Source organism: Lepisosteus oculatus, chromosome 1, assembly GCF_040954835.1.
Source record: "Lepisosteus oculatus isolate fLepOcu1 chromosome 1, fLepOcu1.hap2, whole genome shotgun sequence".
Taxonomy (NCBI): domain Eukaryota; kingdom Metazoa; phylum Chordata; class Actinopteri; order Semionotiformes; family Lepisosteidae; genus Lepisosteus; species Lepisosteus oculatus.
In genome coordinates this window covers 22,806,064-22,833,674 of record NC_090696.1, presented here as the reverse complement: position 1 = coordinate 22,833,674, position 27,611 = coordinate 22,806,064, and the positions used below count along the sequence as shown (strand labels likewise).

The 27,611-nt window shown below is 34.2% G+C and overlaps 1 protein-coding gene across 4 annotated transcripts in view; it reads right to left on the bottom strand.

The window, feature by feature from the left end:
- Nucleotides 1-27,611, bottom strand: part of fstl5 (follistatin-like 5) — a 266,449-nt gene that overhangs the window by 185,639 nt on the left and 53,199 nt on the right. For all 4 annotated transcript variants that reach the window (XM_069187730.1, XM_069187734.1, XM_015344712.2 and 1 more), the window contains exon 4: nt 1,742-1,990. In XM_069187730.1, coding sequence (XP_069043831.1) covers nt 1,742-1,990 — 249 coding nt within the window. The remainder of the gene's footprint in view (nt 1-1,741; nt 1,991-27,611) is intronic.

Sequence of the window (27,611 nt, the reverse complement as noted above, 5' to 3'; positions counted from 1 at the left end):
AATTAGATGTTCAGTACAAAATATGAGAGCTAATGGCATCAGACAACTGACTATTGTCTCCATTTCAACATATAGTAAGTTCATGCAATGTTTTGAAAAAAATGCATTGCTTCATAAATTGGATCCAAAATGCATCAAAATATTTAACCAGGAGAATGTGAGGGAGATTGAAAGACATGGAGAAAGCATTTTTAAAAAGCCATTTCATCTTAATTAAATGATCCACAGCCGACCCAAAATGCTAATTTTAGTAAGGAAAATACATTTGACTCTAGAAACTAACCGGCAGAAGAATTTAGAAGTCCCATATTCAATAATCTCATTAATACAGAGCTATTCTTCTGTTATTTTTTCTTTACACAAATGTCATTTGTATAAAATAAATTAAATATTTCTCATTTGAGGAAAGTGACCGTGATTAATCACCTCTTCAAATGACATAAATTTATGTTATAAATATTTTTGAAGCAATCTAAATTTTGGGATAATCCATATAGTAAATCCTCTAGGATGAGATATAAAGTTTAAAATTGTAAGGCCACTATCTAGTCTATTTTAGTCACTTTCTGTTTCTTCAGGGACTGCAGATTCCGTTCATATGGACAACTAAAGAATGCATTACATTTGGAACAATTGAAGAAAAAGTTGCAAGTGATCTTTCCTGACTTGCCTGATAAAGCTGACAATTTTTTTTTTAAATGTAATGCGAATACACTAAAGTGCAAATTTCCTTTCAGTGTGACATTTTTGCATTAATGTCAACCTTATGTATATTTGAAATGTATAGGTTTAAATTATGCAGTTAATTAATTTATGTTTTCTTTTCTTTTTCTAACCATATGTTTAAAATCTACATCAAAAGATGCATTAATCTTGATAATTCCCTGTAAAACATTTATGAAAATAATTACATTTTATAACACATATACATTTGTGGATTTTTGTTTAGTCAACCATAAATGTATTCAGTGTGAGCACTCATGTTTAATACCTTAAAAATGTAGAAATACTGTATCATTTGTAATTTAATTAAACAAAATAGGATATCACTGGAGGATGAATACCTATTTAAGGGACTGTAGTAAATTAGATAGAATACTGTAAGTTGTTTGAAAGATTATTGAACTAAATTACTATTGCGTATCCGTTTGAAAAAAAAAGTAAAGCTGGCTCTTTTTTTGTCATGTCCAGTGTTTAGGAAAAGAGATACTGTACTGTATTGTATAAACGGGGGAATAAAACAAGTTTGGGGATGTCTTTAGTGACAGAACAACAAGCAAGACAAAATAATTTACCTTCATACATAAGAAACATAATTGACTTAATTGTCAAAGTGAATTTAAAGAAATACAGAATATAATATTATATTTAAAAAACGTAATGAAAAAACATCAAGCATATGTAATAAGAGTAACAATAAAATAAGAGTAAAAAACAGCATTAAACATGAGAAATAAGCTAATTTGAAAAAAAATACAGAACAAATGGTGCTGCTTCAGTTATTCCAATTTTATCAAATTATTATGCCAAAGCTAGATAATTTTTCATATGCAGCTCTTCAGACACATACTGTAGGTAAGCAGTATGACTGAAGTAGCATTCACCTTCTTTTAATTGTCATGTCCAATGGCTTTTTGCACTGCCATCTTAAGAAAATAGGTTCAGTGATTAAATAAATTCTGTCTGCAATAATATTTAATTCATTTCAAAATAATTAAAGTCACATCCAAAATGCCCTTACCTTTATAAAAGCAGTCTTCACTGTGAATAATGGTGATCTTCTGCCTCTTTAAACAGGCAGCACGGTGAAGTTCACAGTGGTTCTCATAGAGCTCTCCATCAGAACCACACACTGGTTTGTAATGAGGTTTGCAGTGTTCCATGCAGGCACATTCTCCTTGTCCCGTCTCCCTGTTGACAACACAGTGTCGCCCCAAGCCACAGTACTTATTTTCACAGGCTCCAAAATAAACACCCTGGCCAAAATACCCTAGAAAAAAGAGACAACATTTGTCAATTCAGTTTACTCTTTTAAATGTCAAAATTCCACCTTCACAAAATCCACACAACTGTTTCCTCTTGAATTAAAAAAGTTACGAAACAAGCTGAAACTTTCTGAAAATTTGAAATGTGTTTACACAATTCTCCGGGGATCTCTTATAAAGCAAGGACATCTATTTGTGTTAGGATGGGCAACAGTGGTTTTGAACAAGGGGAGAGAACACAGGAAATTGAAAGAGCTGAGATCAAGGAAATAAACTTTTAATTTAGTATTAGGATATATAAGAGGGGAAATATTTAGTAAAACTTTTCTAGGTTGTCAAAGAAGCCACTCTGCTGTCTTCATAGCTATTCTTCCTTGCAGAGGATATTGCACTACTGTCTGGCCATCACAAGGTTGCAATTGCTTCACAATTCTGTTATTCTTTATTAGACACAAGTAAGTAGAAGGTAAACACATACAGTAAGATATCCAAGAACAAATCAAACCACAAAATCACATTATGATAGATTAAATTTCAACTGAATTTTGAATATGCTTTTAAAACAATCTAGAAGGGGTCTTGTGTAACTTGCGTAAGTGCAAGACAAACTCTAAGATGCACCCCTTGAGACAGGATGGTGTCGTTAGGAGCTGTGACTGAGATTCCAAAGTGAAGAGTCAGTCAAAGTGTACACAGATTATATCTGTTAAAATGTACAGTACAGTAGGTCTTTTTTGCTACCATCCTTTAATTAATAACAATATAGGTATAGTACTTGGAACATTAAAATCTGTATTTAGAGACTATGGAAAGATTTTAACTGTATATATACAGTATATATTTCTTTAATCCTAGATATTAGTTAAACCTTACATTAAGAACATTATATGCAATATGCAAAAATAGAAAGCAAGTCTGTATTTTCAGAACTGACACTACCAAAGATTGCCTTTTAAATCAATAACTATGATTTTTAGTTTACTAATAAAGTGCTTTCCTAACATAATGACTACAATAGCTACTAATGAATGTAATGAGAAAAGGATCGCTGTGATCTTCAAATGACTGTCTCCTTCACATGTAATCCCCACTTTAAGATGGCAATTAACTTTGCCACCTTACTTAACATCAGTTAGAGCACACTGAAGTATTCAAAAGAACCAAAAGAAAAACATAATAAGTACATTTTTCTGAATATTATTTTTACATTAAACATATTTGATGAAACATTGCCAAATTACAAGCAATATCTAAACACTGGTCAGTATTAGCTAAACCAAGCATTAGATTTGTTCAACTTTGTAATTGTGATTGTGTTCAATAAAATATTTTAAAATAAAATATTATATTTGTCACTTGGCCCTATAATTCATATTAATCACAGATTCACTGAAAACAAAGGCAGGGTCTACATGGTTTTCAGAAACAAATACCACTGTTTAACTAAGATAACATTGCATGTACACTACAAATCCTGAGCAATAGGCAATTCTGCAACAGGCAATGTTCATACAAAGAACTGGAATAAAAAATTAAATCTTGATATTTAACAGATATACAACATCACTAAGACTCACAGATTTTGTAACTTTGTGCAACAACTGCAAAAGGCATACAGTTGTTTTGTGAAACTTCAGGAGCAAATAGTTCTGAAAACATTGCAGAACTTTAAACAAATAAAATCATACAAGGTAACAATTTCTGTGAAAATTTAATGAGATGTGACAGAGTTATCTAAGAATATCTACCCATAAAACAAGTGGAAAATCTTAGATCCCTAGTCCCTATCCCTCTCTAACAAGTAACATCTTGATCATTTGTCTTTTTTTAAAAATATAGAAATTAAGATTTACAAATGAATACAGCACTGTACAATACAGTACAAAGAGGAAGAAAATACACATGCAGCAGTAAAATCTTTCAAATAAAGTATGGAATAAAGGATGGAGAAGAGAGGTGCAATAAGGAAACACAAGGGCAGAACAAGATAAAACAAATAAGTAAGACAGTGTAAGCATAAAAGATATAGAGAAGTAAAGAGATCCTTGATTGGGACTCGTACCATTAATCTTCTGTCAGCGCATCAGTGTCAGTGATATTGCTTTTACTTTGAGCAGTGCTATGAGCCGCCGCCTCTTTATCATATCTTGGCAGTGTTTCAGTTTGAGAGTAAAAACAAAATTGGAGTAAGGTTGTCACACCCACGCTGTTAGTGAAGTGTGAGGAAAATTAGATTGGTTGCAATACCAAAAAGATGGAGCAGCCACAATAGCAATGTACAGTATGTGAAGAGAAAAATATTTATTTGGGGATCAGAGAACAAAGTTCACTCGCAACATACCTTTTTACCATTTATGAATGACTTTGCTTTACATTATGTTTGCACTCACAAAGTGAGCCAAGCCATCCCAAAGATTATGTACTGTACTGCTTTTAATGTACTGTTTCTATTCGCTAATGACTTTGTTTAACGTTGTTTGGAAAGCATATTATTTACTGGTATGTGTGTGTAAATCCCTGTTGAGTACTGTCTGTAGTGGTAACAGTTTTCAGTTGCATAGAGGTTTCAGCTACAGTATTTCCTTATTTTCTCATCTGTGAAACAATTGAATAAATCCGTTCTGCAGTACACTTACTTTCGCACCTAAAACATTTGCTGTAAATTGGTTTCATCTCATTGAAGTAGGACTTAAGCAGGTAGATGTAAAACAGAACATATGGATATGGTTCTAACAAATAGAAGTTCTTAAGTGAACTTCAAAAGGGATAATGAAAAAACAAACCATTTTCACCCAGCTGTTATAAAGCACAATCATTAACGACATTCGCTTTAAACATTATCTCATGCAAGTACCTCTCTTTTGCATTTTATTTCATTTGTCTATACATCAACCATATGCCAAACTACATACACAAAAGGAAAAGTAAAGACAGGTTGGAAGAAAAAAGTAACTGATATACAGTATATTCAATCTGTCTCACATTTGTCTCATCACATTTTGGCTCACGCATTATTCATGTATACATGGAACGTGTTGTTCCAAACAAGAAAAAAAGAAAGGAAAAAACAAGACAGAACAAAAGGGAAAAATGTTCTACTTGTGACGCTTTTGCACCACACATTAATAATCTATATAAGTAATGAATCTACAATATAAGAATCTTTTTAAGAATCTTCCCATAATAAGCCTAATGCTTCATCTCCCCTCATTGCAATCCTTGAAATCTATAAAGACCAAAGTCTAGTTGAGTTTAAAGGGGAGTTTCTACAAAGGCAATGCACTGATTTTGTTTTTTACTTTTTACTTCTTTCAGGGTTAGAACAAGAAAGCTTCTGTCATCCAGCATACTTCCACCTCCCATGAGGTTGTTACCCAGAACGCAGCTAGATTCCAGTTTTTTTTATCAAACTGTCCACTGGATTGCTCTGCTACCAGCCCTAAAACCAAACCTTCCATTCTACCTTGTTTCCCTTATTTTACTTCTCTTAACATTACCTTTTCAGAGTCAGTTTTTTTCTTCTGGTTGTCTACTATTCCTGCTTGTTCTCCTCTTCTTGATCCCTAGTTTTCCCTGGCCTCCAATCATTCATTCTTATCCTTCATTAAATTATTCTCCACCATTTCTTCTGTGCTTTCTTATGCTACTATCCCTGCCACCCAGTGTAGTCCAATTGTAATATTTTTGGTATCTTCTGCCCTGGTTATCTTCCCCTACTGCTAATGACACCACCTCCCCAGCCCTGGGTCTGTCCGGCATTATAATGCTGGTTCAGTGAGCAGGTGTACTACACTCTACTTTCTAATGTCTACCTTTCCCTTTCTGTCTCTATCCCGCTATCCAACATAGCACCTTTGGAGCCTTCATCAATGGGTTCCTGCCTCTTATCCCCTGTTGCTCCTGATGCCACCTCCTTGGCCTACATCTGTCTGGTGTCCTATTTCTGGCCCAATCAGGAAACACCCTACAGCATTTTAATGTATCCCTTTCCTCTTGTCTCTATACCCATTGTCTAGCGTGGAACAAATTCTTGGGTGCCTTTGGCTACAGTTCCTGTCCTTTTGTCCCTTGCTGCTCCTGATGCCATCTGTCCAGTCCTGGGTCTTTTCCAGCATCCTAGTTCAGGTTCAGTCAGAAGGAATCCTTAAGTATCCTGTTTTTAATGTAATCTTCACTTTTCCTCCTACTTCTATCCCCAGCACCCAACATCGCTAAACTTCCTTGGTGCCTTCAGTCCTGGATTCTACTGCTCTTGGTGCCACCTCCTGAGCCTGGGTCTGTCTAGTGTCCAAATGCTGGTATATTCAGCTGGCATCGTACACTCTTCCTTCTTATATAACATTTGCCTTTCATATTCATTTTCTGAAATTTTTATTAACACTCTACACCTCTTCCACTTTTATTGAGGATGGATACAACAGACAATTAGCTTATTTATCATCTGAAAGGATGCAGCTGTCGGTCCTGATGCTCCTGGTACCTGACAGCTGTGCTTCTCTCTATTTAAATGTGTGCTCCCTGTTAGGAGGTGTGTGAGATAGCCAGAAACGGGGTACAGATTACACACCAAAGAGCTCTGCAGAGGAGCTGCCGAGGGAGACTTAAAGAATAAGGTGAAGGTTCAAGCTGCTAACAGAGGCAAGGGGCAAACAGTGAGAAATTAGACAGAAAGAATGAACCAAAGGCCTGTGCCACTGGGAATGAGACCACAGAGCTTCATGATCAAAGACAGAGTAAGAGATTGAACGATAAGCCAGAAAAGGGCTGCTGCATCGACAGACAAGAAGCTGCAATTAGCTCATAAATTTCTTAGTTATGTTTCCTGTTTTGTTTACTGGGTGAACACTACTTCTTTTTCTGTTGAATGAGCTAAGGCACTGTCACACTGTAACAATGCAAACTTCATTGTGCTGTCTTTTGGTTGATCAGCTTGTGACAATGTGTTTAAGCCATTGCGATGAAATTATTTGATTATGACAGCTATATTAGGATTGATTTAAAAGAAAGATGTATAGTTATCAGCATTTTTTTTAATGAAGTGGCTCCCTAATCTCCAGTCAGTCCAAGAAAGCAATTAACAGGCGTACAGTAAATCAACAAGAAAATCAATTTGTGTTCAGTATAATGCCCTTTGCAACAGGTTCCCACAGAGTGACTTACAAAGTAATGAGCACAGTAACAAGTACAGTACATGGTTAATAAATTAAAAGGATGGAACAGCTGGTGCACACATATTTGGACAGGCAAATATAATATAAATTCAAGAAAAACGGGTAAGAATGGGAGTGGCAGCCAATAAGTTGTAGCCTTCAACCCTTCCAGAACCCTAACAAATTCACCATTAAAAATATTGAGCTTATCAGTTGCTCTATGTGAAATCACTGTTTTACTGGTTGAGCTACTTTGGAGTTGATTCTGTCAGTAGCCTTTTAGGTGAACAAATCAAGACATTTAGTAATTTAGGAATTACAGACTGGTTTTAGCCCTAATGCAACATGTGAATGCCAGTATTAGTCACAATTTATCTATTTCTTTCTCTTTTGCATTAGAACCTCCAGAGATTGCTGAGGAAAAGGATACACACAATGCTGGAAATTGTCATCAAGAAAGACAATAGAAAAATAAAGTAAATTGGAACTTTAGACCAAGAATTAACATATTGTGGGGCTAGAGAGCACCATTGTTCTAGCAATGGGCAGATTAGTGAGTGGGTTTCAGACATCTTTGTGAAAAGACTTTCAGCTCTCAGCCCCAAATTGGCACCACGCCCAGAGAGAGTGGGAAAACATGAGGGCAAAATAGCACAAGAGTAACAGAAGTAGCAAACATTCAAGTTTAGCTTTGAAAGTCCAGAGTCAATAGATCCAGAACTCCCTATTTACATAATAATCCCAGTGTCTTTAGCAACTGTTCTTGAGTCCAGAACACTGAATGTTTACAACAAATGCTTTTCATAGAAGCAATAATTGAAATGATTCAAAAGACTCCATAAAACTGTGACTGGTGGTAACTTGTAAACATAAAAAAGATATAGACGTGAACACTTTCTTGGCATATTTCATGTTGAAAACCAAACATGATTGCCAGGCCAAAGAAAAGCAAATATTAGAAAACTCAGAATGTGGTTATTTTGCTTTCTAGTTTCTGATAAAACCATATCCATTATGAATGGCCTTAAAGATGATAGTGAGAGGAAATATAGTTCACATACATTTATACTATGCATCAGCATATAGCAAATTTTCGTTAGAATGATCAGCTAGGAAAAGTAGGATTCTTCAGCAACCACACTGAATTCCTAATAAATTAGGTCTAATTAAAACGAGCAATTCTACTTGAAAGTCAAAATGCAAAATCTTACATTTTCAATTTAGCTTCTTTTTAAAAAAACACAAATCTCCACTTTACCGTATGCAAGTTAACAACACTTTATTGGCAGTATACAATATGTACAATTTCTTGTATTAGGAATTTGTTTTTTTCGCATACCCTTACTTGCTCTCTCCCTTACACAGACAGGGAGGGAACCTTGGGGTCAGAGTGCAGGGTCAGCCCATTATATGGCGCCCCTGGAGCAGATGTGGTTAAGGGCCTTGAGAAGGAGAGAAGGATTCCTCTTGCGGCCGCGGGATATGAACCAGTAACCTTCCAGCCACAGGCGCAGATCCTTAGCCACAGAGCCAGTGCACCACCCTATATACTGTACTGTATATACAGTGATGGAAAAAAGAAACGCAACACCTCCTGCTCCACACTCTTGCCCTCCCGTCAGTTTGGAACAGGCGGAAGACTGACTCATCTGTGAAGAGGACCTAATGCCACTACTGACGAGTCCATCGCAGCCTCTGTCTGGCCCAAGCCAGTCAGGTGTGACAGAGGTGTGAGCAGAGGGCCTCTGACAAGTCACCTTGCTCTAAGGCCAGCAGCATGGAGCCTCACTGTCCTGTCACTGATGCGGGCATTGTGTTTGCTGGCAGTTTCATCAGCAGTACAGATGGCAGATCTGAAACGATCTCTCAGATGGTCCAGTCTGAGGCTTGCTCTGGTGTGGTCACTCGAGGGATGACCTTGGACGGATCTTGGACAGTCATCTGTCCTGCTGGTCTGCTGAAACCTTCTCTGCAGGTAGGACACAGTGGAGTGGCTTACTCCATAGTGTCTGGCAACGCTGGCATGTGAAATGACTGCCTGCAGCATGCCAATGGCCCTCTCCCTTGCTCTTTTAACATACGAGGCATTACGGAATATATAGAAAACTGACTGTGGCTTTCTTCTGGCAGTGACCTAAGCTTTGAATTAAGGCCTTTTTAAAGGTGAGCTGATCAGGCATTGTTCCACCTGGACCTCGTTGGGTAAAAGTGCACCTAACAAGCTTTCATGTGATTGGCAAGTTACAATGCCTCACTGCACAAGCTGTATTGCTGATCAGAGGGCTTAAAACAAATTGACAACTTTTGTGAAAGTACATATGCTATAGCTGTAGTATTCTCATTCCAGAAAATGTTGCATTTCTTTTTTCTGTCAGTACATACAGTAAATCAGCAATATTTGACAGAAATTATTCTTAATGCTTATACCTTCTACATAATCTTACAGTATGTTTTTTTTCTTGTGCCTTATATTTTCCATTTCTGAAACATCACAAACAAATTCCCAGAGGGAATTAAGAGTTGTAAACAGTTCCTTTTAGATTGTGCACCACTGTGAATTAGAACTTCCCAGAAGGCTGTACACAGTGGTCACTAAGGAAACAAATTGAAGTAAACATGTTGTGACAAACTACATGGAAATTCTGTGATGGAACTAAGAGATTATTCATTCAGAATACAGCATATACTGTAGGTATAATAGATATCAATCTATTAGAAAATAAGATTAATTGCAACATTGCTAACCTTCAGAGAAGACATTTTTCTATTTTTTCTATTTTTTGGTCTATTCAAAGACCTCCATCATGAAAACAGTACTCCATAGAGCAATTAATTTTGGTTTAGATACAAATGGAACCAATGTGCACAGCTGAAGATAGACACTATAAGATACTAACATGGCACATACTGGTATAGTATAATTAACAGATGTAAGGCTTCATGAGCATAAATGGTGGTTGTTTTGTGGCAATATATCAACCTTTCATTTACATTAGACCATTTCCAGTGATTTGTTTTTCCAAGATCCTATCTGCATGCTTGCATATTCAAACAAATCTCCTGTAAAAACAACCCACTATGTTGAAATTTCAACATGGTGGGCTGTTTTTACAAGACATTTGTTTGAATATGCCACCTCACTTAATGAACACTGTCACATTCTAAAGAGAGAGTTTTTTATAATGTGTCATTAAAATTGTCTTAAGAAAAGTCTCCTGAGCATACAGAATTGCCTGCTGAACTTTCTAAAGGAGTATGGGTAGAAACATTGATCATGTACAGTGTTTCTATCCATAATCGTTAAAAAATCTTCAGATTAAAATTCAATAATTGCAGGTTTCAGTATGTAAATGATCACATGGCGTGATTTGTATGTCCATAAGCCAATGCAAGGTTTGATACAGAATGAAAGAAACTTACAGTATGACAAAATCCTTTGGCATCGCAAGTAATGTCTAACAAGGTGATCTACCTCATAACTACCTCATAAATGGCATCCCTTTACTTAAGTTGTTTTCCATTTGTGTCATTATGTTCTACCACAGATCAATGAATGTTTTCCATACTTAAATTACATTACACTTATATAATGGCTTATATTATGAAACACATATATTTTATTACACTTGAAAGCTTGATTTTAAACCATCCCTGATCAAATCTGTGATGTGACAACTTGCTTAATTGAATCACTCACATTTAAATGCATCAATCATAGTGTCTGGCCAAACAAGGCTACTTGACAGGCTAGCCATGCTCCACTAATGGTAATCTTTTTGCCTAATGTTAACATTAAGCTGTCTTTTGTATGGCAACATGCCATTGTATACACGTTTATGTGTGTTCTAGCTTCTATCTACAAATAGCACTCATACCTTGTACGCTCAGCAAATAAATGGGCATGTAAAAGAAAAAATGCAATAGTTCTATCAATTTAATATGCATACAGTATACTGAATGTAGTTTGATATTCAGTTTTAACATTATAACATTTAACATTATATTTCACATTTACTGCATATAATAATAATAAGAATAATAATTGCTTACAGCTTAGCACTTTTCTGGACATTCCACTCAAAGCACTTTACAGGTATTAGGGACTCCCTTCCACCACCACCAATGTGCAGCCCCACCTGGATGATGAGACGGCATCCATAGTGCTCCAGAACGCTCACCACACATCAGCTATCAGTGGGGAGGAGAGCAGAATAATGAAGCCAATTCATAGATGGGGATAATTAGGAGGCCATGATTGGTAAAGGCCAATGGGAAATTGCTCTTTTCAAGAAACGCCCCTGGAATAAGTATATGGATATTTTTTGTAGTTTTTGTTAATATTTCCAAATATTAAAATTCTTTATGTTCTACAAGATATGTACAAATGAACAGAGATAGAGATTATTTTTTTGTATGTGCAGAATGCAGTCGTTTTTGTAAGCAATTTTTAAGTAATGCTATTGTTTCAAAATACAACACCAAAATCAATTATGTACACAACAGTTTCCTGTAGTACCAAATACTGTACATTATTTTTTATAAATGTTCAGTATAAATCCACCTAATGTTGATATACTGTAGTATATTATGTTGAGGTTTTAAAAGATAAAAAGAAACAAAAATACACACTATATATAGTACACAATAGACATGACCTGGGTTATGCAAAATCTATGACTAACAAAAACAAAAAAACAATGGCAAAGAAATTAGAGGACACTTAGTCTGTTTTGTTTGTTATGCAGCCAATTGAAAATCAATGCAAAAATCTCATCCACCAATTTTTGGAAAGTTCCTGTGAACCAGTTTCAATAGCAGCTGAACACCACATGCATCTGTTGCACCCGATTGTAAACTGAAAATGAAATTTTCTTTATCTCCTGTTTTTAAAAAATTGTGAGGCAAAAAGCCTGAGGAGAAATATAGTGACTCTGTTGTGTTTGTGGCTGAATTGTGTTTTTTATTTGGAGTAAAAGTATTTAATACTGTAAGAAGTAAATGCATTACAGTTATACAAAAAAAAACAGTACAGACAAAATACCACTCTGAAAAAGTAAAGATTATACAGTACAGTAGCAGACAAACATCCTCATCTGGTATCTTGGCTTTGTACATCAATAAGGAACACATGCAGAGACTTACTGTACATGAAACCATGTACATAATGTACAACACAATTAAGTATGAAATTTACACAATCTCAGTTTTTTGGGTGTTCGCTTATATTAATATGGTTAGATTATACATTTACATTTACACAATATATGATCCATTTATTGTATTTGCTTTACATTATGTGTTGATATGGGATTAAATTTAATTTGAAAAGAAACATATTAAAAATACTTAAAATTACCTAATTCAGTTTTGCAATTAATACAAAGAATTTTGATATCAGACATTCCAGTCTACCAAGAACTGGTTCAAAATTTAAAATGTTACAGTACATGGTACAGTACCTGATACATTCTCAGTTATGTAATGGGTTTTTGGAAAACAATAAATCTGTCCTGCATTTTCATAAATTTGGGATTGCCTTAGTGTAATGTTTTATCAAGAAGGATCATGCATTGTAATGTTTATTCTGGCATGACAATTTAGTATTAGTAGCACATAAATGGTTCAGAGCATCAGAAATCCCTTTAAAAATATTATAAAACCACCGGACTTGGCACACAAGTGAAGAGGTTACGAAATACTGTATGTATCAATTAGATAACTCAATGAGATATTTTCTACACAGGAAATGGGCCTTTGATTCATAGCTTTTAATTTTGATCTCATGTAAGTCACAGTAACAAAATCCTTTCTCTCAAATGGATAGAGCAAAAGCAACCTTTGACATTTTTTTTCATTCATTATTCAAACCATTTTAGATTTGCTTAAGTGCCCAGAATTCATGGTGCATTTTAAGATGTCAGTAGAGTGAACTAATAGTGTGGCCATACAGATTGAATGAGACTGAACATGAATGCTTTTTTCAACAACATTATTTTGACATTTCGCATCATGGCCATGACACATTGTTGATCACAGATGACTGGTTCATCAGTTTGTCTATTCTCACTGTATTCAATTCAAGTATTTAAAAAATAGGTTATTATATGGATCACAAGTAAAGACTTTAATTGATTATGTGAGATTGTTACAGTAACTGGGTATCCTACAGGTAACAATTATTGGATCCTACGGATCACATAAGGGCATGGTTTAAGGTTCATACTGTACCTGGCAACACTTCAAGCAAAATGTATTGTGCAATGGCCAAAAATATGCAAGACGGATGCTATAATTGCTTAAAAACTACAGTTGGACAGAGTTGTCCAATAAATATAGAAGTGGGGGAGATAAGAGTTGCTTATATATAATAATACTGAAGAATTATTTGCTGCATGAACAAACCTTTACTTGTTCCTTAATATGCCAGGCAACATGGGGAATCATTATACAGTACAGTAAAAGACAAATATCATATTAAGATATTTAGTTAAGGGCACAGAATTAAAATCAAATTTGAATTTGATTAATACAGCACTTAAAATTTGAATTTGATTTTAAAATCAAAATTGTACAATACACCTGCAGGCCTTTACTTAGAATATTATCTAAAATTTTGCAAACCATATTACAAACAAGATAATGCTGCTCTGGATTGAGTCCAGAAAAGAACAACTTGATACACACCCGAGCTAAAAGGGAGGAACAGAGCCGAACAGAAATGACTACAAGGGAACCTGATTGTATACTGAACATCAAAATAAACATCACGAATCCTAGTGACCTCATATGCAATCCAATAGCTTTTTGGTATCTAGGGCTCAGAGACAAGTGACCAGACAATTGATTGTCAAGGCTCTAAAAAAAGAATCGGATACATTTGCATAAGATAGCAACTGCAAACTACTGCAAAACATTGCAAATGTACAGCTTCTAGCAGCAAATATAGACACAGAAGACTCACAGAAGACTCATGTTGATTGCAATGACAAACATTGATCAGGATAATAAAATTACAACTGTACAGTATGGCATGTCTGTTCTATAAAATGTCATAGCACCTACTATAAAGCGGTTTATTAAGATATTTTCCTGACAATAACTTTATCACGTTTTAATTAGTTGCAGTCAAGTGTGGTATGTTTCTTTTTATAGTCAGTGCACATTGTGTATTTCATCATTTTTTTATCTGTTGTATTTTCTTTTGCCTGAATAGAAGTGGAAAAAGTTGCCAGATAATGGAATGATGAAACAAGCACCTACAGTATGAAAATCAAATACCTCCATCTGAAAATTGTTAAATATTTCATCTTATCTTGGAATTGATTCATAAGATCAAGACCTTACAACTGTCTGGATGTTTTAACTTTGTATGTGTTATCCGGCGTGAACCGCAACATCTCAATTTTCTTTTAAACTTTTAGAAACTACAGTGATAAAATATCTAAAGTGAATTTCCTGGAGAATACTATGTATGAATAAATCTTTTATTTTAGACAAATTCCCAAGTATTTTTACTAATGTTGCTACTAATTACATATTTCCTTATAATGGAAAAGAGTTATGAGCATATGTGTTTGGATCTTGGGGGGTGAAGAGTTGCTATATGTATAATAAAACCTTGAGTTTTAATTGCTTTTTCTCCATTTTAAGCTGTTCCAGCAACATATGGAAGCTGTTATTTTACCAATTATCTCATATTTTTAATCAGCCATCAAGAGGTCTGAACTCTTCACACTTTTTATGTAACATTTTCTGCAGCCAAATGCTAGCGCAAAGCAAATGGATTTAAATAAAGATTATCATGGTTCTTAACAAATACAGCATACAAATTCCATACTAGGGTATATTGCCGCATTAAATTATTAAACCTTATTTAATAATTAATTATTAATTCAAATACATTTGTCTTTCTTTTGTTAAAGGTTTTGATCCCTCACTGGTGGTTGTTTATCCACCTGAGATTTGAAATGTACTAATAAGGAATTTTCTATGCAAATTATGGAAATGTATACAGTAATCTCTTATTTATCTTTATGTTATGGTACTTTAGGAGATTTTCCTAAATGTTTCACAACTCGGGCAATATATTTTTCTTAGATTGATGTGTTCCAGGGATTCCTTTGCCTCAACAGAGTAGGTAAGAATTACTCTACATCATTTCGATTTTTCTGAAAATAAAGCTACACCCATTTTCATAATTCTTTATTCAGCCATGGCGGCACAGATCACAACAAATTTGAAAGTCTTGTGCTGCTTTATCAAATAATGAATACAACAGTAAAACAGCCCTTCAGGTGTAGAGCAGTAGCATGAAATATAATTAAATATTCAGCTAATAAATCTTTTATTCTGTTTTCAGCATGAATAAGTAAAGGGAGAATTATAATAAAACAAAGGTGGAAATGTCTTTAGAAAATATATGCATTACTTTTTGCTATTGGGCAATTCTGATAAATCTGCAAATTAAAATTTAATTGCATACTGTATGCAGGTAGTGTAATTTCACATAAAACCAAATAATGAATTGTTTTTTTTTATCAAAATATAAATAAAACATAATTTATTAAGAATGCAAAATGTAGGCAAACACTTTATTTCAAGCAAGTCACTTTTCTTACTGAATCATAGGTTTTGGTGAATACTTAGAAGATTATATACAGCATATACAGTTTATGTAATTTGTATATAATTTATACTGTAGATACTGTATTCTTATCATATTCTTTAAATTGCATATAAACTTAAGATGCGTTTCTTGAATTTTTAAAGGTCATAAACTTTTAGAAACAAAACAACATGGAAAAATAAAGTGCTGTACTGTATATCTCTAAATTGAAGAGGTTTTTACAGTTCTAACCATTTTTCAATGAATCACTTGATTTGGAAAAACTTATACACTTAAATACATGCTTCTTTTTACCCAACGATTAAAAAGTTATAGTATCTTAGATTAAATGGAAAGAAACCATTTCAACAGTGTTTTATATTAATTTATATATTAACTTCCTGTCATGTAATTATGTAACTGTACAACATTTGTGTGCCCATTCCCATAGGCACATAACTACTGAGGTCAAAGGATCTAATCAAGTTTCTTTATTTTTACACGTTCTATTATCTGTAAGAAGCCAAGAACAGTACAGTCATTCACCCTCTAAGATGTTTTATCCTTTCCTTCTTTCTCTCCTTTTCCAGAATGATTTCCTGAATGCATTTTCAAGGTTTAAGAGGTAAATAACATTGTATTCACCTGTAATGTTAGAAAGATAATATTTTATACACTTATAAAGAACCTACGTTTTAAGTCAAGTAGAAGTGTTGGATTTTTTTTCCCATCACATGCTAACATTTAAGATGCTTGTGTCCAGTGCCTCAGTATAAATTCGTTTGAATAATCTTGTGTAGAGAAATATTTTTTTTCAAATTAAGTAAAGGTTTTCTCACTGAGAAATTAATGATATTAATGTAAAAATCTAAGAAAGAAGCAGACCTGATACTATAGAATTCTATACTATTTTATAGTCTCAAGGGGATATGATATCTGTCAGAAAGCAACCTGACAGGTTAACTTGATTTTTGTTTTCTTATCAGTGCTTCCTTTTGTCTTGAAAGTTCAAAGCTGGTGAATCTTACAAAGCCTGACACTGGAATTTTATACAAAGAACTTCATTTTCTTTTCAGTTTTGATATAGAACATAGAAAAAAGAAGAGGCCATTACAGCATTCAATTTGCTGTACATATTATCTGTATGAGACCTAGCTCCAGACTGAATGAAGTGTTGTCTGTAAATTAGCTGTGCCCAACATGGCTGAGTTGTTTAAAGGTGCGCACATCAAAAGCACACCTTTAAAGCGCACCTCAAAAGCACATAAAAAGCAGATTTTTCTACTGTGCAAGAAATTCCGTAATGTCATTAGTTCACTGCAGCCTTACGATCCTTTTTTATTTTCACAGAACTGGCCTGCTCCATAGAATATGGTACACAATGAAAATGGAAACTTGATCTTTCATAACAGCCAGACACTAAAGATATACAGTCTACTTCTTTGTACCATAGATGGTTTTATTTAATTGTCCTGTGTGTTCATTTCAAACATAAACATGGAGAAACTTGGCAAAAAAGTCAGCGACCTCTGACCAAGAAACATTGACAGAACTGCAGAGTTCCATGGTTGAGACTGGAGAAACTGTCCAAGGACAACAATCTCTACAGCACTACATAGACTAAGCCTCTATTGGAGAGTGGCTTGACGGAAGCTATTTGTATGCTTGGAGCTTCCAAGAAGGCGTGTGGCACACCCTAAAACCATGTGGCATAAAATTATCTGGTCTGATGAAACAAAAAAATAGCTCTTTCCTATGAATGCAAAGCGCTATTCCTGGTGCAAACTGAACACAGCTTATCTGTCATGTAACACTATCTTCACTATGAAGCATGATGATGGTGGTATCATCTTAGTGTATAAGGATGCTTTTCAGTGACAAGGACAGGGCACAATAAATGAAGTATTGCCAATACAGGCAAATACTTTATGAGAACCTGTTCAGCCTGCAAATGACTAAAAATCCATCAAAATGGCACAATACAGGTTGTCACAGCTTTTACATTTGTAAAGTCAAATCAAAGAGATTGACAAAAAGTTACAGGAAATGTCTAATTGTAGTCCCTGTTGCTCAAAATGATATTTACTCTTGAGTCCTATAGATAATAAATAATCCAAATATATCTTATGTCTTTGTGTTATACATTTACACTAAATGGGTAACAATCAATGTTTATTGAACTTGCTTGGGTCTAAAATATATACAGTATTTAGGTCTAAAATATATGAGACCAGCCTAGGAGATTCCAATTTTTTTTTTCAGCCTGTACCAAAATGCAGGCACACAGAAAAAAATATTGATACTGTATTAACTTTCAGATAACACAATACAAATTAAAAAATAATCCCACTAAGAAAGAATTGGTATGTTACAATATGTTACAATATACAATGCAGTGTATAATTTTGGTCACTATTTAAAAAAAAAAGAACCAGTACTGATGCAAATAACCATCCATCACTAGCCTTAAAGGACTGACATACTGTACAAAAGTAGGCTAAAATAACTGAATGGTTTTAGTGTTGCACAGAGAACATTACAATAGAACCTTTTTCAAGTATTCCAATTCATCTACTGACCCAATATCTACCCAATAAACTTCTTCAGAATTAAAAGTGAATTGACATTAAGAAGAGCTCACAAATACTGTGGAACTTTTGAATAAGCTACTCAGTGGGACAGAACATAACTATGTTTGCAGCCTACGCATGCTGACGCGGCTACCCACCTGAACTACAGAACATAACTTGACAGGTTATCACACCTGAGACCACAAGGGGGCAACAAATTAGATTATTTGCATCTTAACTATTTCTGAAATGCTCGTCTTTATGTTAAAGAGTTTTAAAAGTAGCACAAATGAGCCTAATGCGCTAAATGAGTGAGGGGATTTAGTAAAAGGTGGTAAAGAACTGCTGGTCAAGCTTAGATACAGTACATGTACATCTGTCACTCTAAACTAACACGAAAAACATAGACATCTCACCCTGTGACTGATCTTCAAATAGCTTGGATATTAATTATATTAATCCATATTATAAATATGCATGGGTTTGCTGACCTTACATATTTACATATGCTGACCTTACATATTTTGAAGCCTTTCAAAATGAAAACAAAATCATTTTTTAGCTACAAGCACCTAAACAAGCTACAGTAGCATTGCCTCCTGACCTTGTAACTATTATATTCTAATGTTATTAATATTCTATAATTCTAGTATTCTAATGTCCTTATATTTTTATTACTAGAATTATATATATATAATTGTGATATATTAAATTTAAATAATGTAAATATTATAGAATAATTAATTATATATAATGATTATATATAATTATAGTTCTTAAATTCTAATGTCCACTTCTTCCTTCACTCATAGATTCATAATTTTATTCTAAAAGACTACACTATAACTGATGTCTTAAAGTGATATCTACAGATTAGCATATCCAATCATTCACATTTGTAAAGTGCAGGCCGAAAACCTGAAAAAAAAACATTGATTTGGTCCTAATTTTCTGGATCACCCTATTGCTGAACGTGCTCTTCATTCTCACAAGCATGTCACAGAGGGGATATGAGACGTTGTCCATGATGGCCTCTAGTTTGGACACCATTCTCCTCTCGGCCACTGCCTCCAGGGGGTCCAGGTCAGACCCAATGACAGAGCTTGCTCTTCTGATGAGCTTGTTCAGCCCGTTAGAATCCCCTGCTCTAATCCCAGAGCCCCAGCATACCACCGTGTAGAAAATGGCGCTCGCTACAACCTACTGATAGAACATATGTAGCATCTTAATACTGTACATACATTGAAGGACCTGAGCCTCCTCAAGAAGTAAAGTCAGCTCTTCATAGTGTTTTATAGATGTTTGCCAACCCCCATCTAGCTGTAACAATGTACAGTATTTACATGCATTTTGGGATACCTGTATCATACAGGATTATAGAGTGTTATCTGACAGTTCGGTTTTGAATTTATTGCTTTACTTATGCAGACTGCAAACGAAAGTTTTTTGTACATCGCATTTAAATTATTATAATTTGGTACAAGATGTTTCAAACAAGCTCCCTTTAGCTTTTGTTTAGACAAATGTTATAGACATGTTATGTTATATTTTATGGACACAGCAAATACAGTATTTATAGTAAGAAATTCCTCCAGTGGCGCATTAACACAACCAGGAAAACTTTCAACAGGGAATTTCACTCTATATGACTACAAACTGGTAATTCTAACATATTCAATTTTTCTCCAAAACTAAACTCATAGGTTTTATCAATCCCCAAACACCCTGACACCTATTTCATGATTAGGGTTTGGTATTCTCACCCTAGTAGGCCTTTGTACTTCTTTCACCCAACAAAACCATTTTTTACACACTTCTGTATGTAATGCAAATGTACCTGAAACACCCATGAGCAACCACTGTTATACTGCATGTTGCTTCCTCTCCCAGAACTGCTTCTTATAAAGGAAACTCTACCATTCTCTCAGGTTTACTTCATTATCTCTGATTCGGCCTACAGGCTCAGTCCCTTCTGAGAATGTACCAGTCATCTATTCCCCAGTTCCACAGCTGCAATCTTGATTCCTTCCATCAGCTATTTATAGTTTAGGGCAACTGCAGCCTTGTTTCTGATTAGTTTGCAGTTGATCTATCACTATATGTTTGAGTAGGCAACTTAAGTCCTTGAGTTCTAAGTCCCTACAGTTTTTTTTACATACATTTCAATTAGCAAAGGTCTGAATAAGACCAGGAAAAAAGCTGATTTGACTTATTTTCCACTTAATCAGTCCACTATGGTCTGAAATAGAATGAAAGCCAAAAATAAAGTGAAAACACCAGAAACACAGGCCTCCGGATCTGCTCTTGTTTACTTGGTGATTCTGTGGCTTAACCTGTTTGACCGAAGAGAAAAGCTCAGCCATTATGACAAGAAGTCAAAACCATGTTGAGTGAACCATGAGACTTCTGAAAGGATGATGAGGGGATCATGGATGGATACAAAGTGATTAAAAGAAAGAAGGATTAAGTATTCAAATATTGTGTTGGAAGCTAGGTCAATGGCATGTTTTGTTTAGTTTAGCTGAATCGCATTATTTGTTACTGCATATTTAGCTAGTGTTACAGTATATCACTCCTCCTTTCATTCCATTATGTAAAAATGTTTTGAAACACTACAGTATACTTTGGTACTTATAAAAGGCCCAAGTATCATCATGCCCTTTCAAAATCAGAATATGACACTTCATTATTTTTAATGGTAATGTTAGAAACTCAGAATTTCCAATCTGAAATACCTTAACAATGTGCATAGTCTGTCTTGTGAAGTATAGAAAGGCTCAAAAGTCTGCAATGGTATTTGCATGTTTATACCCATTTTTAATTTACTCTGTTTTGATGTAAATACATTCTAAGATTTCACTGAGAAGTAATTATGATCTAAGATGTATAATTTGTTGCTGTTTTTATTTTGGATACATTCAGATGAATAAATGTATTTCAAAATAGAATTTTGATTCATGGGATTTAATATTCATATTGACAATCAATAAAAGTTTCATGCTGCACAACACTAAATCACTTGCTATACAATTCATGCAGTTGTAAAGCTGTGGAGAGGTTCTCAATTACTACAACTTCATCCTCCAGCTAATGGAGTTTAATTTACTCCTAACTATTTTGTTGCATATAAAATTATAATAGCATAGCATAATGGATTAGTATAGGGGATTCAACATTTTTTATCTTAGAAAAAAAAATTGAAAAGTGAATCAAGATAATTAGAAACTGTATTTTAAATTGACAGGCTATATCAAAAACAAGCACAAATAATAGAATACCACATAGAAAATTTGACTTTGAGATATATATATATACAGGTATGTACTGTACAGTAATATATATATATATATGATTGTTATATACTGTATATAGTTCATACTGTACATTCATGTTGTATATTCCACAATAAAGAAATATGATGAAACCTGTTAGGAATAAATGACTTTCTGATAATGGATGGATGACCATGATATATCAAAATGGGCCTTAAATTTGAAATGTTCAAGCACTTAAAAACAAATAGAAACAAGCAGGAATTAAGTGTTTTCAATATAGCATCCCATGGTTTTGTAGTTATTTGGATCTAGGTCCAGTTAGCTCATGATACCGAGCAATTGCAAGATAAGAGCAAAATCTAGAATGCAAAGAAGCAACAGTCAGCACTGAACGGGTAATGAATTCCTCGGTGAAGGCCTAGTTCTTGTTACATTTATCAGTCACACTATTAGATTTGGACTACAAAAAAAATATTTTTTTAGATTTGGACAGGAAGTGATTGTTGTACCTAAAGGAGAACACACTGTTCTCTTACATAAGGGAAAAAAATACTATAAAATTACCCACATAACCATAAATAAATTTTAAAATAAAACATGCTAAAATGTTGACTGTGAACAGTCGTTTAAACCTCTCTGATGTAAATTAACTTTTAATTTAATTTAGTTTGGACTACTCAATATTTGTTATACTGTTATTTTTACAACTGATTGTTTTGAATGTAAATTGTCTTGTCATCAAGAATCAAGAAAATTAATAAAATATATTCAAGTGCAACACATTCCAAAAATATACAATAAGAAGTAATGAAAATTTAGAGAAGAATATTATAGATTTAGCACATAGTTAACATTTACAGATTTCCTTATTTTCTTTCTTATTTTTTCCATTAAATATAATTTACCCATGATATTGTTTTATGTAATGCTATAATTTAGTTTAAAATATTTTTTTTCAATTAAAAAGGTTTAACCTGTCTCCTTTGCCATAATTATTAATTACTTAAGCTCAGTATAGGTAATACATATTGCAAGTACAGTAGTACTGACAGGAGTATTTGTTTTACTTTGCTCACTTGTATATTGAACAAATACAAAAATACACTTTTCTGAGATGCAAATTAGATTGTAATAGTTTTGTGTGAGATTGTTCTATTCTATGTGGAACTGTGAAGTGTTTGTAAATCCTCACTGGCTAATACAGTATATCACTCATTTCCGTTAGTGAAATAAGTCTGTTCTGCAACACAGTCAAATTTGTTATAATAAGGCTTTGAGTAAAATTTGGGTATATGTTGATACTATAACCTATATTGTGCCTAAAATGTCAAAGAAATGTATTATTTTCTCAATCAAATAAAACTTTAGTAAACTATTATATATATGTGTGTATATACTTTATGTATGTATACACTTTAACTGTTTGAGATCAATAATCTACAGTTAAGAATTTCAGAGTTTACAATTATGTAAAAGACCACAATTCTGCTTCTTTTTCTTAGTTGTAAGGAGATAAAAAAATCAATTTGTCCTGGAAAAAGTGTGTCTAATAAAACTCTCCACAAAGTTAAATGGCTAAAAAGAAAGTTAATTATATAGCAGGAGAAAAGAAAATAACTTATATTTTAATAATAAGCTAGTGGGCTATTTGAAAATAAAATATCAGTGACACTTCTACTGGCAACATCTGTCCATTTACCAAGACAAACTCTATCTGAGGGAATTGTGAGATCAAAGGAAGAAACATATTCTGACATTAAAACCCTTTAGGCTTTTCAGAATGATCTAGTTTGTCCAGCTGAATGACAACGAGGTCAGTATAGAGTGCTGAGAAGTATGAATAAGAGGCATCTAACTTGCTGCTAGCAGTAATTGTAATAGACAGTAATTTTACCATGATTCACCAGACATACAGTATAATTTAAAAGGGATATACTGTATGTTGCCACCTTTAGTTCCAGGTAAATCTGGCTTCTTGTTTTTACCATGTGGCTTGAAAGATACAAACCTAACTATGGGATACACAAGTTAAAATGTTTTCTCTTTTCCATTTCACAGACATTAAAGCAGTTGTGTTATACTATATGACAAACTGTGATTGGATACATTTGTCATGGACAACAGGGATACACATAATATCAGTGCATACTAGGGTTTTAAATGCCTATAATAATCAGTGTCTTTTGTCTTAGAAAGGGTTCTTTCCCACCCTATGTACTATTATGAGTTAAAGGGTTTGATAAAGGGGGATCAGTGTGATTGTACATACAGTATGCAGTAGAACAGAGCAGTATGTGAAGAATCAATGCAGGAGAGAAATGATGGCCTACAATTCATCTTCTCCACTGGATTAGCTTATTGAGAATAAAAACCAAGTAACTTTTCGGCAATGAAGGAACTTAGAATAAATTTAGGGAAAACAGCTGAATTTTTATACATATGAAAATTTAAGTGTCCTTTAAAAATCCACCTGGCAGAGTTTGTCACTTTTATTTAAATGCATTTTTGCTACGGACTGATGGTTGTCTCCTTTTATAGCAACAGTTCAGGGGGAAGACTCACCTACAGTATGTGCCTATGTGTGAAATATTAATTTATGAAAGCAGTACTATTTACCCTTATAAACATTTACTGTATGACCACTTCTGCAGGTACGTGCATTAGGGAGGTTGATGTGAAGGGTCTAATAGGACAGAATAGGATATAAAAGCGATGGAGTTATAAGGGCTCTCTACTGTTGTACATATCAATGCATTTTGTACCTTTTGTTTTGGTTAACATATTTAATAATTATTTGTCTTGTAACCTATTACCTGTTTATTTCTCTGCCACCAAGTTGTTCATGGAAGATTAAAGACTCCATGTGATTTTGCATAGTATTCTGTGACCAGTGAGTTGAATTATTACTTTTGAAAGTTGCTTGTACTAAAACTGTTGTCAAGACTTACTAATATTTTTACTTACTGTAAACATTTAAACTCTAACCTTTTTCCTAAATTATTACTAAACACAACCATATTTTTATAATGTAATGCTAAAAAACAGAGATTTTCTATACAAATCAATAAATTTGATAAAGACATTGTTTAGTTTACATTAAATTTAAATTAATCTATCCATGGAAAAAAAAGAAACGTGTTTCCAGGAAGTGAAGCTAGTAATAATAAATAATTTGAAGCTTTTTAAAAAATGACACAGATAGAATTTCTTAAACATATTGTAGCATGAGTGAATCAGGCACACCATGACTTAAAAAGAACATACATTGAATCCCTTTTAAACGTACATGAAAGCCTATTCCCAAGCCAAACTGGTAACTGAAAATAAAAAAAAAGCACAGGAATGTCTTTTCTAGCCTCTGGGCAGTTCTGATGAGAACATACCAAGTTTACTATGTTTCCTTCAACAACACTTTATCACCTCAGAAACCTCATGTTTTCTCATGCATATCCCTCAAAATACCCACTCCAACTCAACTATCCCAAGTGTGTCTTTCTGCCAAACGCCCTGAGAGGAAACGGTTACTGTTAAAATATTAAGAATGATTTAATATTGAATCCAAATGTAAATGTATAAATTTATAGTTCCCATTTTTAAAAGATGCATACAGTACTTGTCAGAAATGTGTTTATAGTAATATGCAGTATAATACCGAATGTCATCACCTTGTCAAGCACATACTGTACCATGTGCTGCCATTTTTTAAAAAAGCTTTTAGACTAAGCAGTTTCCAGTTTTTTTGGCATGTTCTAAAGGCTTGAAACATTGTTTCAGACAGGTAAACATGGCCAACAGGAAAGACGATTAAAGGAATTTTCCTAATTGTATTCAATTATAACTAACTCAGGTTAATTGACTTTACTGTTAAATCATTAAATAGAAAGCCATACTGAAGAATAAATATTTAACAGTGACCACACCATTTCTAGTGAGGTCATTAAGATAGTCTCTATAGGAATGTGCGATACCAAAAATATAGGAACAGAAATATAGACAGAAAAGCAAGGACAGGAAGGAACATCCTTATCATTATATAGCACCATTATTACAAGTAGAACATAAATAAGTGAGTGAAATCGTTATTTTAACCATATTTTGTCAAGGTAATCTAAATGCTGAAGAGTATGGCTCTCTAAGTCTTATTATACAGGGGTTAGTTGTCTTATTTATTTGATGAAATTCTGATTTCCTGAATTCTCAAATTGGGAATCCTCAGGCTTAGAATATCTCTCCAGATTTAATTATGCATTGTTAGAATAGGAAAACTGGTTCCTACATGTTTGTAAGCATCCATTTTGAGAGTGAGATTTAGTATTGCTTAGGATCTGCTGTATTTAATAGGTTTCTTGAAACACTAAGGTCTTGGCAAGCATGTCTTTGTACTGCGGGATCAAACCAGAGCACCTGGTGGAAACCAACGTTAACATAGAGAGAGCATACCACATAAGTAGCATCCCAGGAATTTAACCCAAGGACCCAGCACTGTGAGGTAGTAATGCTAACTACTGCATCACCATACCACCCCCAGGTAATGCCACCATTATAAAACTGAACTGATAGTACTGAAACCATGTCACTATAATTAACCAATAAAATGGAAAACATTAGCCATATCACTCTGCAACTCACAACTGGCAACCCACTGAAGCTAAGCAGGTGTGAGCCTGGTCAGTACCTGGATGGGAGACCTCCTGGGGAAGAACTAAGGATGCTGCTGGAAGAGGTGTTAGTGGGGCCAGCAGGGGGCACTCACCCTGTGGTTCATCTGGGTCCTAATGCACCAGTATAGTGACGGGGACACTGTACTGTAAACAGGTGCCGTCCTTTGGATGAGACGTAAAACAGAGGTCCTGACTCTCTGTAGTCATTAAAAATCCCAGGGCGTTTCTCGAAATGAGAAGGGGAGTAACCCCGGTGTCCTGTCCACATTTCCCATTGGCTTTTACCAATCATGGCCTCCTAATAATCCCCATCTATGAATTGGCTTCATCACTCTGTTCTCCTCGCCACTGATAGCTGATGTGTGGTGAGCGTTCTGGCGCACTGTGGCTGCCATCACATCATCCAGGTGGATGCTGCACATTGGTGGTGGTGGAGGGGAGTCCCCATACCTGTAAAAAGCGCTTTGAGTAGAGTGTCCAGAAAAGCGCTATACAGTATGTATAAGCAATTATTAATTATAGTAGTCATTTATTTGTCCTGCTAGATAACTGCAATACTATGCTATTGGCATAATGCATCCAATGTAGTAAAACTAAAATAATATTTTTATTTATTTATTTTTGTTGTTTCTTTTCTTCTGTTTTCAGCATGGAATAAACCTTAACTGGTTCCTTTGGAGCCTACGCAAGCTGACACAGCTACCTACTTGACCTACCAATATAGTAAAACTTTCACTGCATCATAAATTTGCATTTGTACTGCAGAATTACAGCAGTTTTATATTGATTTATTTTTGAAGTACTATAAAATTATATTGATACAACTGTCCATCAGTATAATTGATGCAAAAATGCAACAGTTCTCTATTTCCTGTCACAGGGGGCAAATTAAGGCAGAAAGTCTCAAGATGTTTTGGGTCAGAATTATCCATGGGTGTGTAGTGTGCTCTCTGAAGGCACCAGTTCTGTAAGATTTGGGCATTTACTGGGACAATTATTAATTGTCGCAGTAAATCACAAAATTGATTCTTTTGATGGCTTTAGAATCCAACCATGCCATATAACTCAAACAACGCACACACACAGGTACTAATACACGAGGATACATTTATTAATACATAGAATATGCATATAAACCTAACAGATCTTATCGAGAGGGTTATCAGAATACAAAAGGTATATATTCAGTCAGTTACAAAGAGTTACATATATCAAGAGGACATACGTTCAGTATATCATTCATTTAGACCGTTTCGTAATTGAACTTGGTTACAACGTCTACATTAGATATTCAAAACAAGTACATAACTCTTAGGAATTAAATTGATATCAACTGGTGGGATAACAATTGAATTTCGAGCTGTA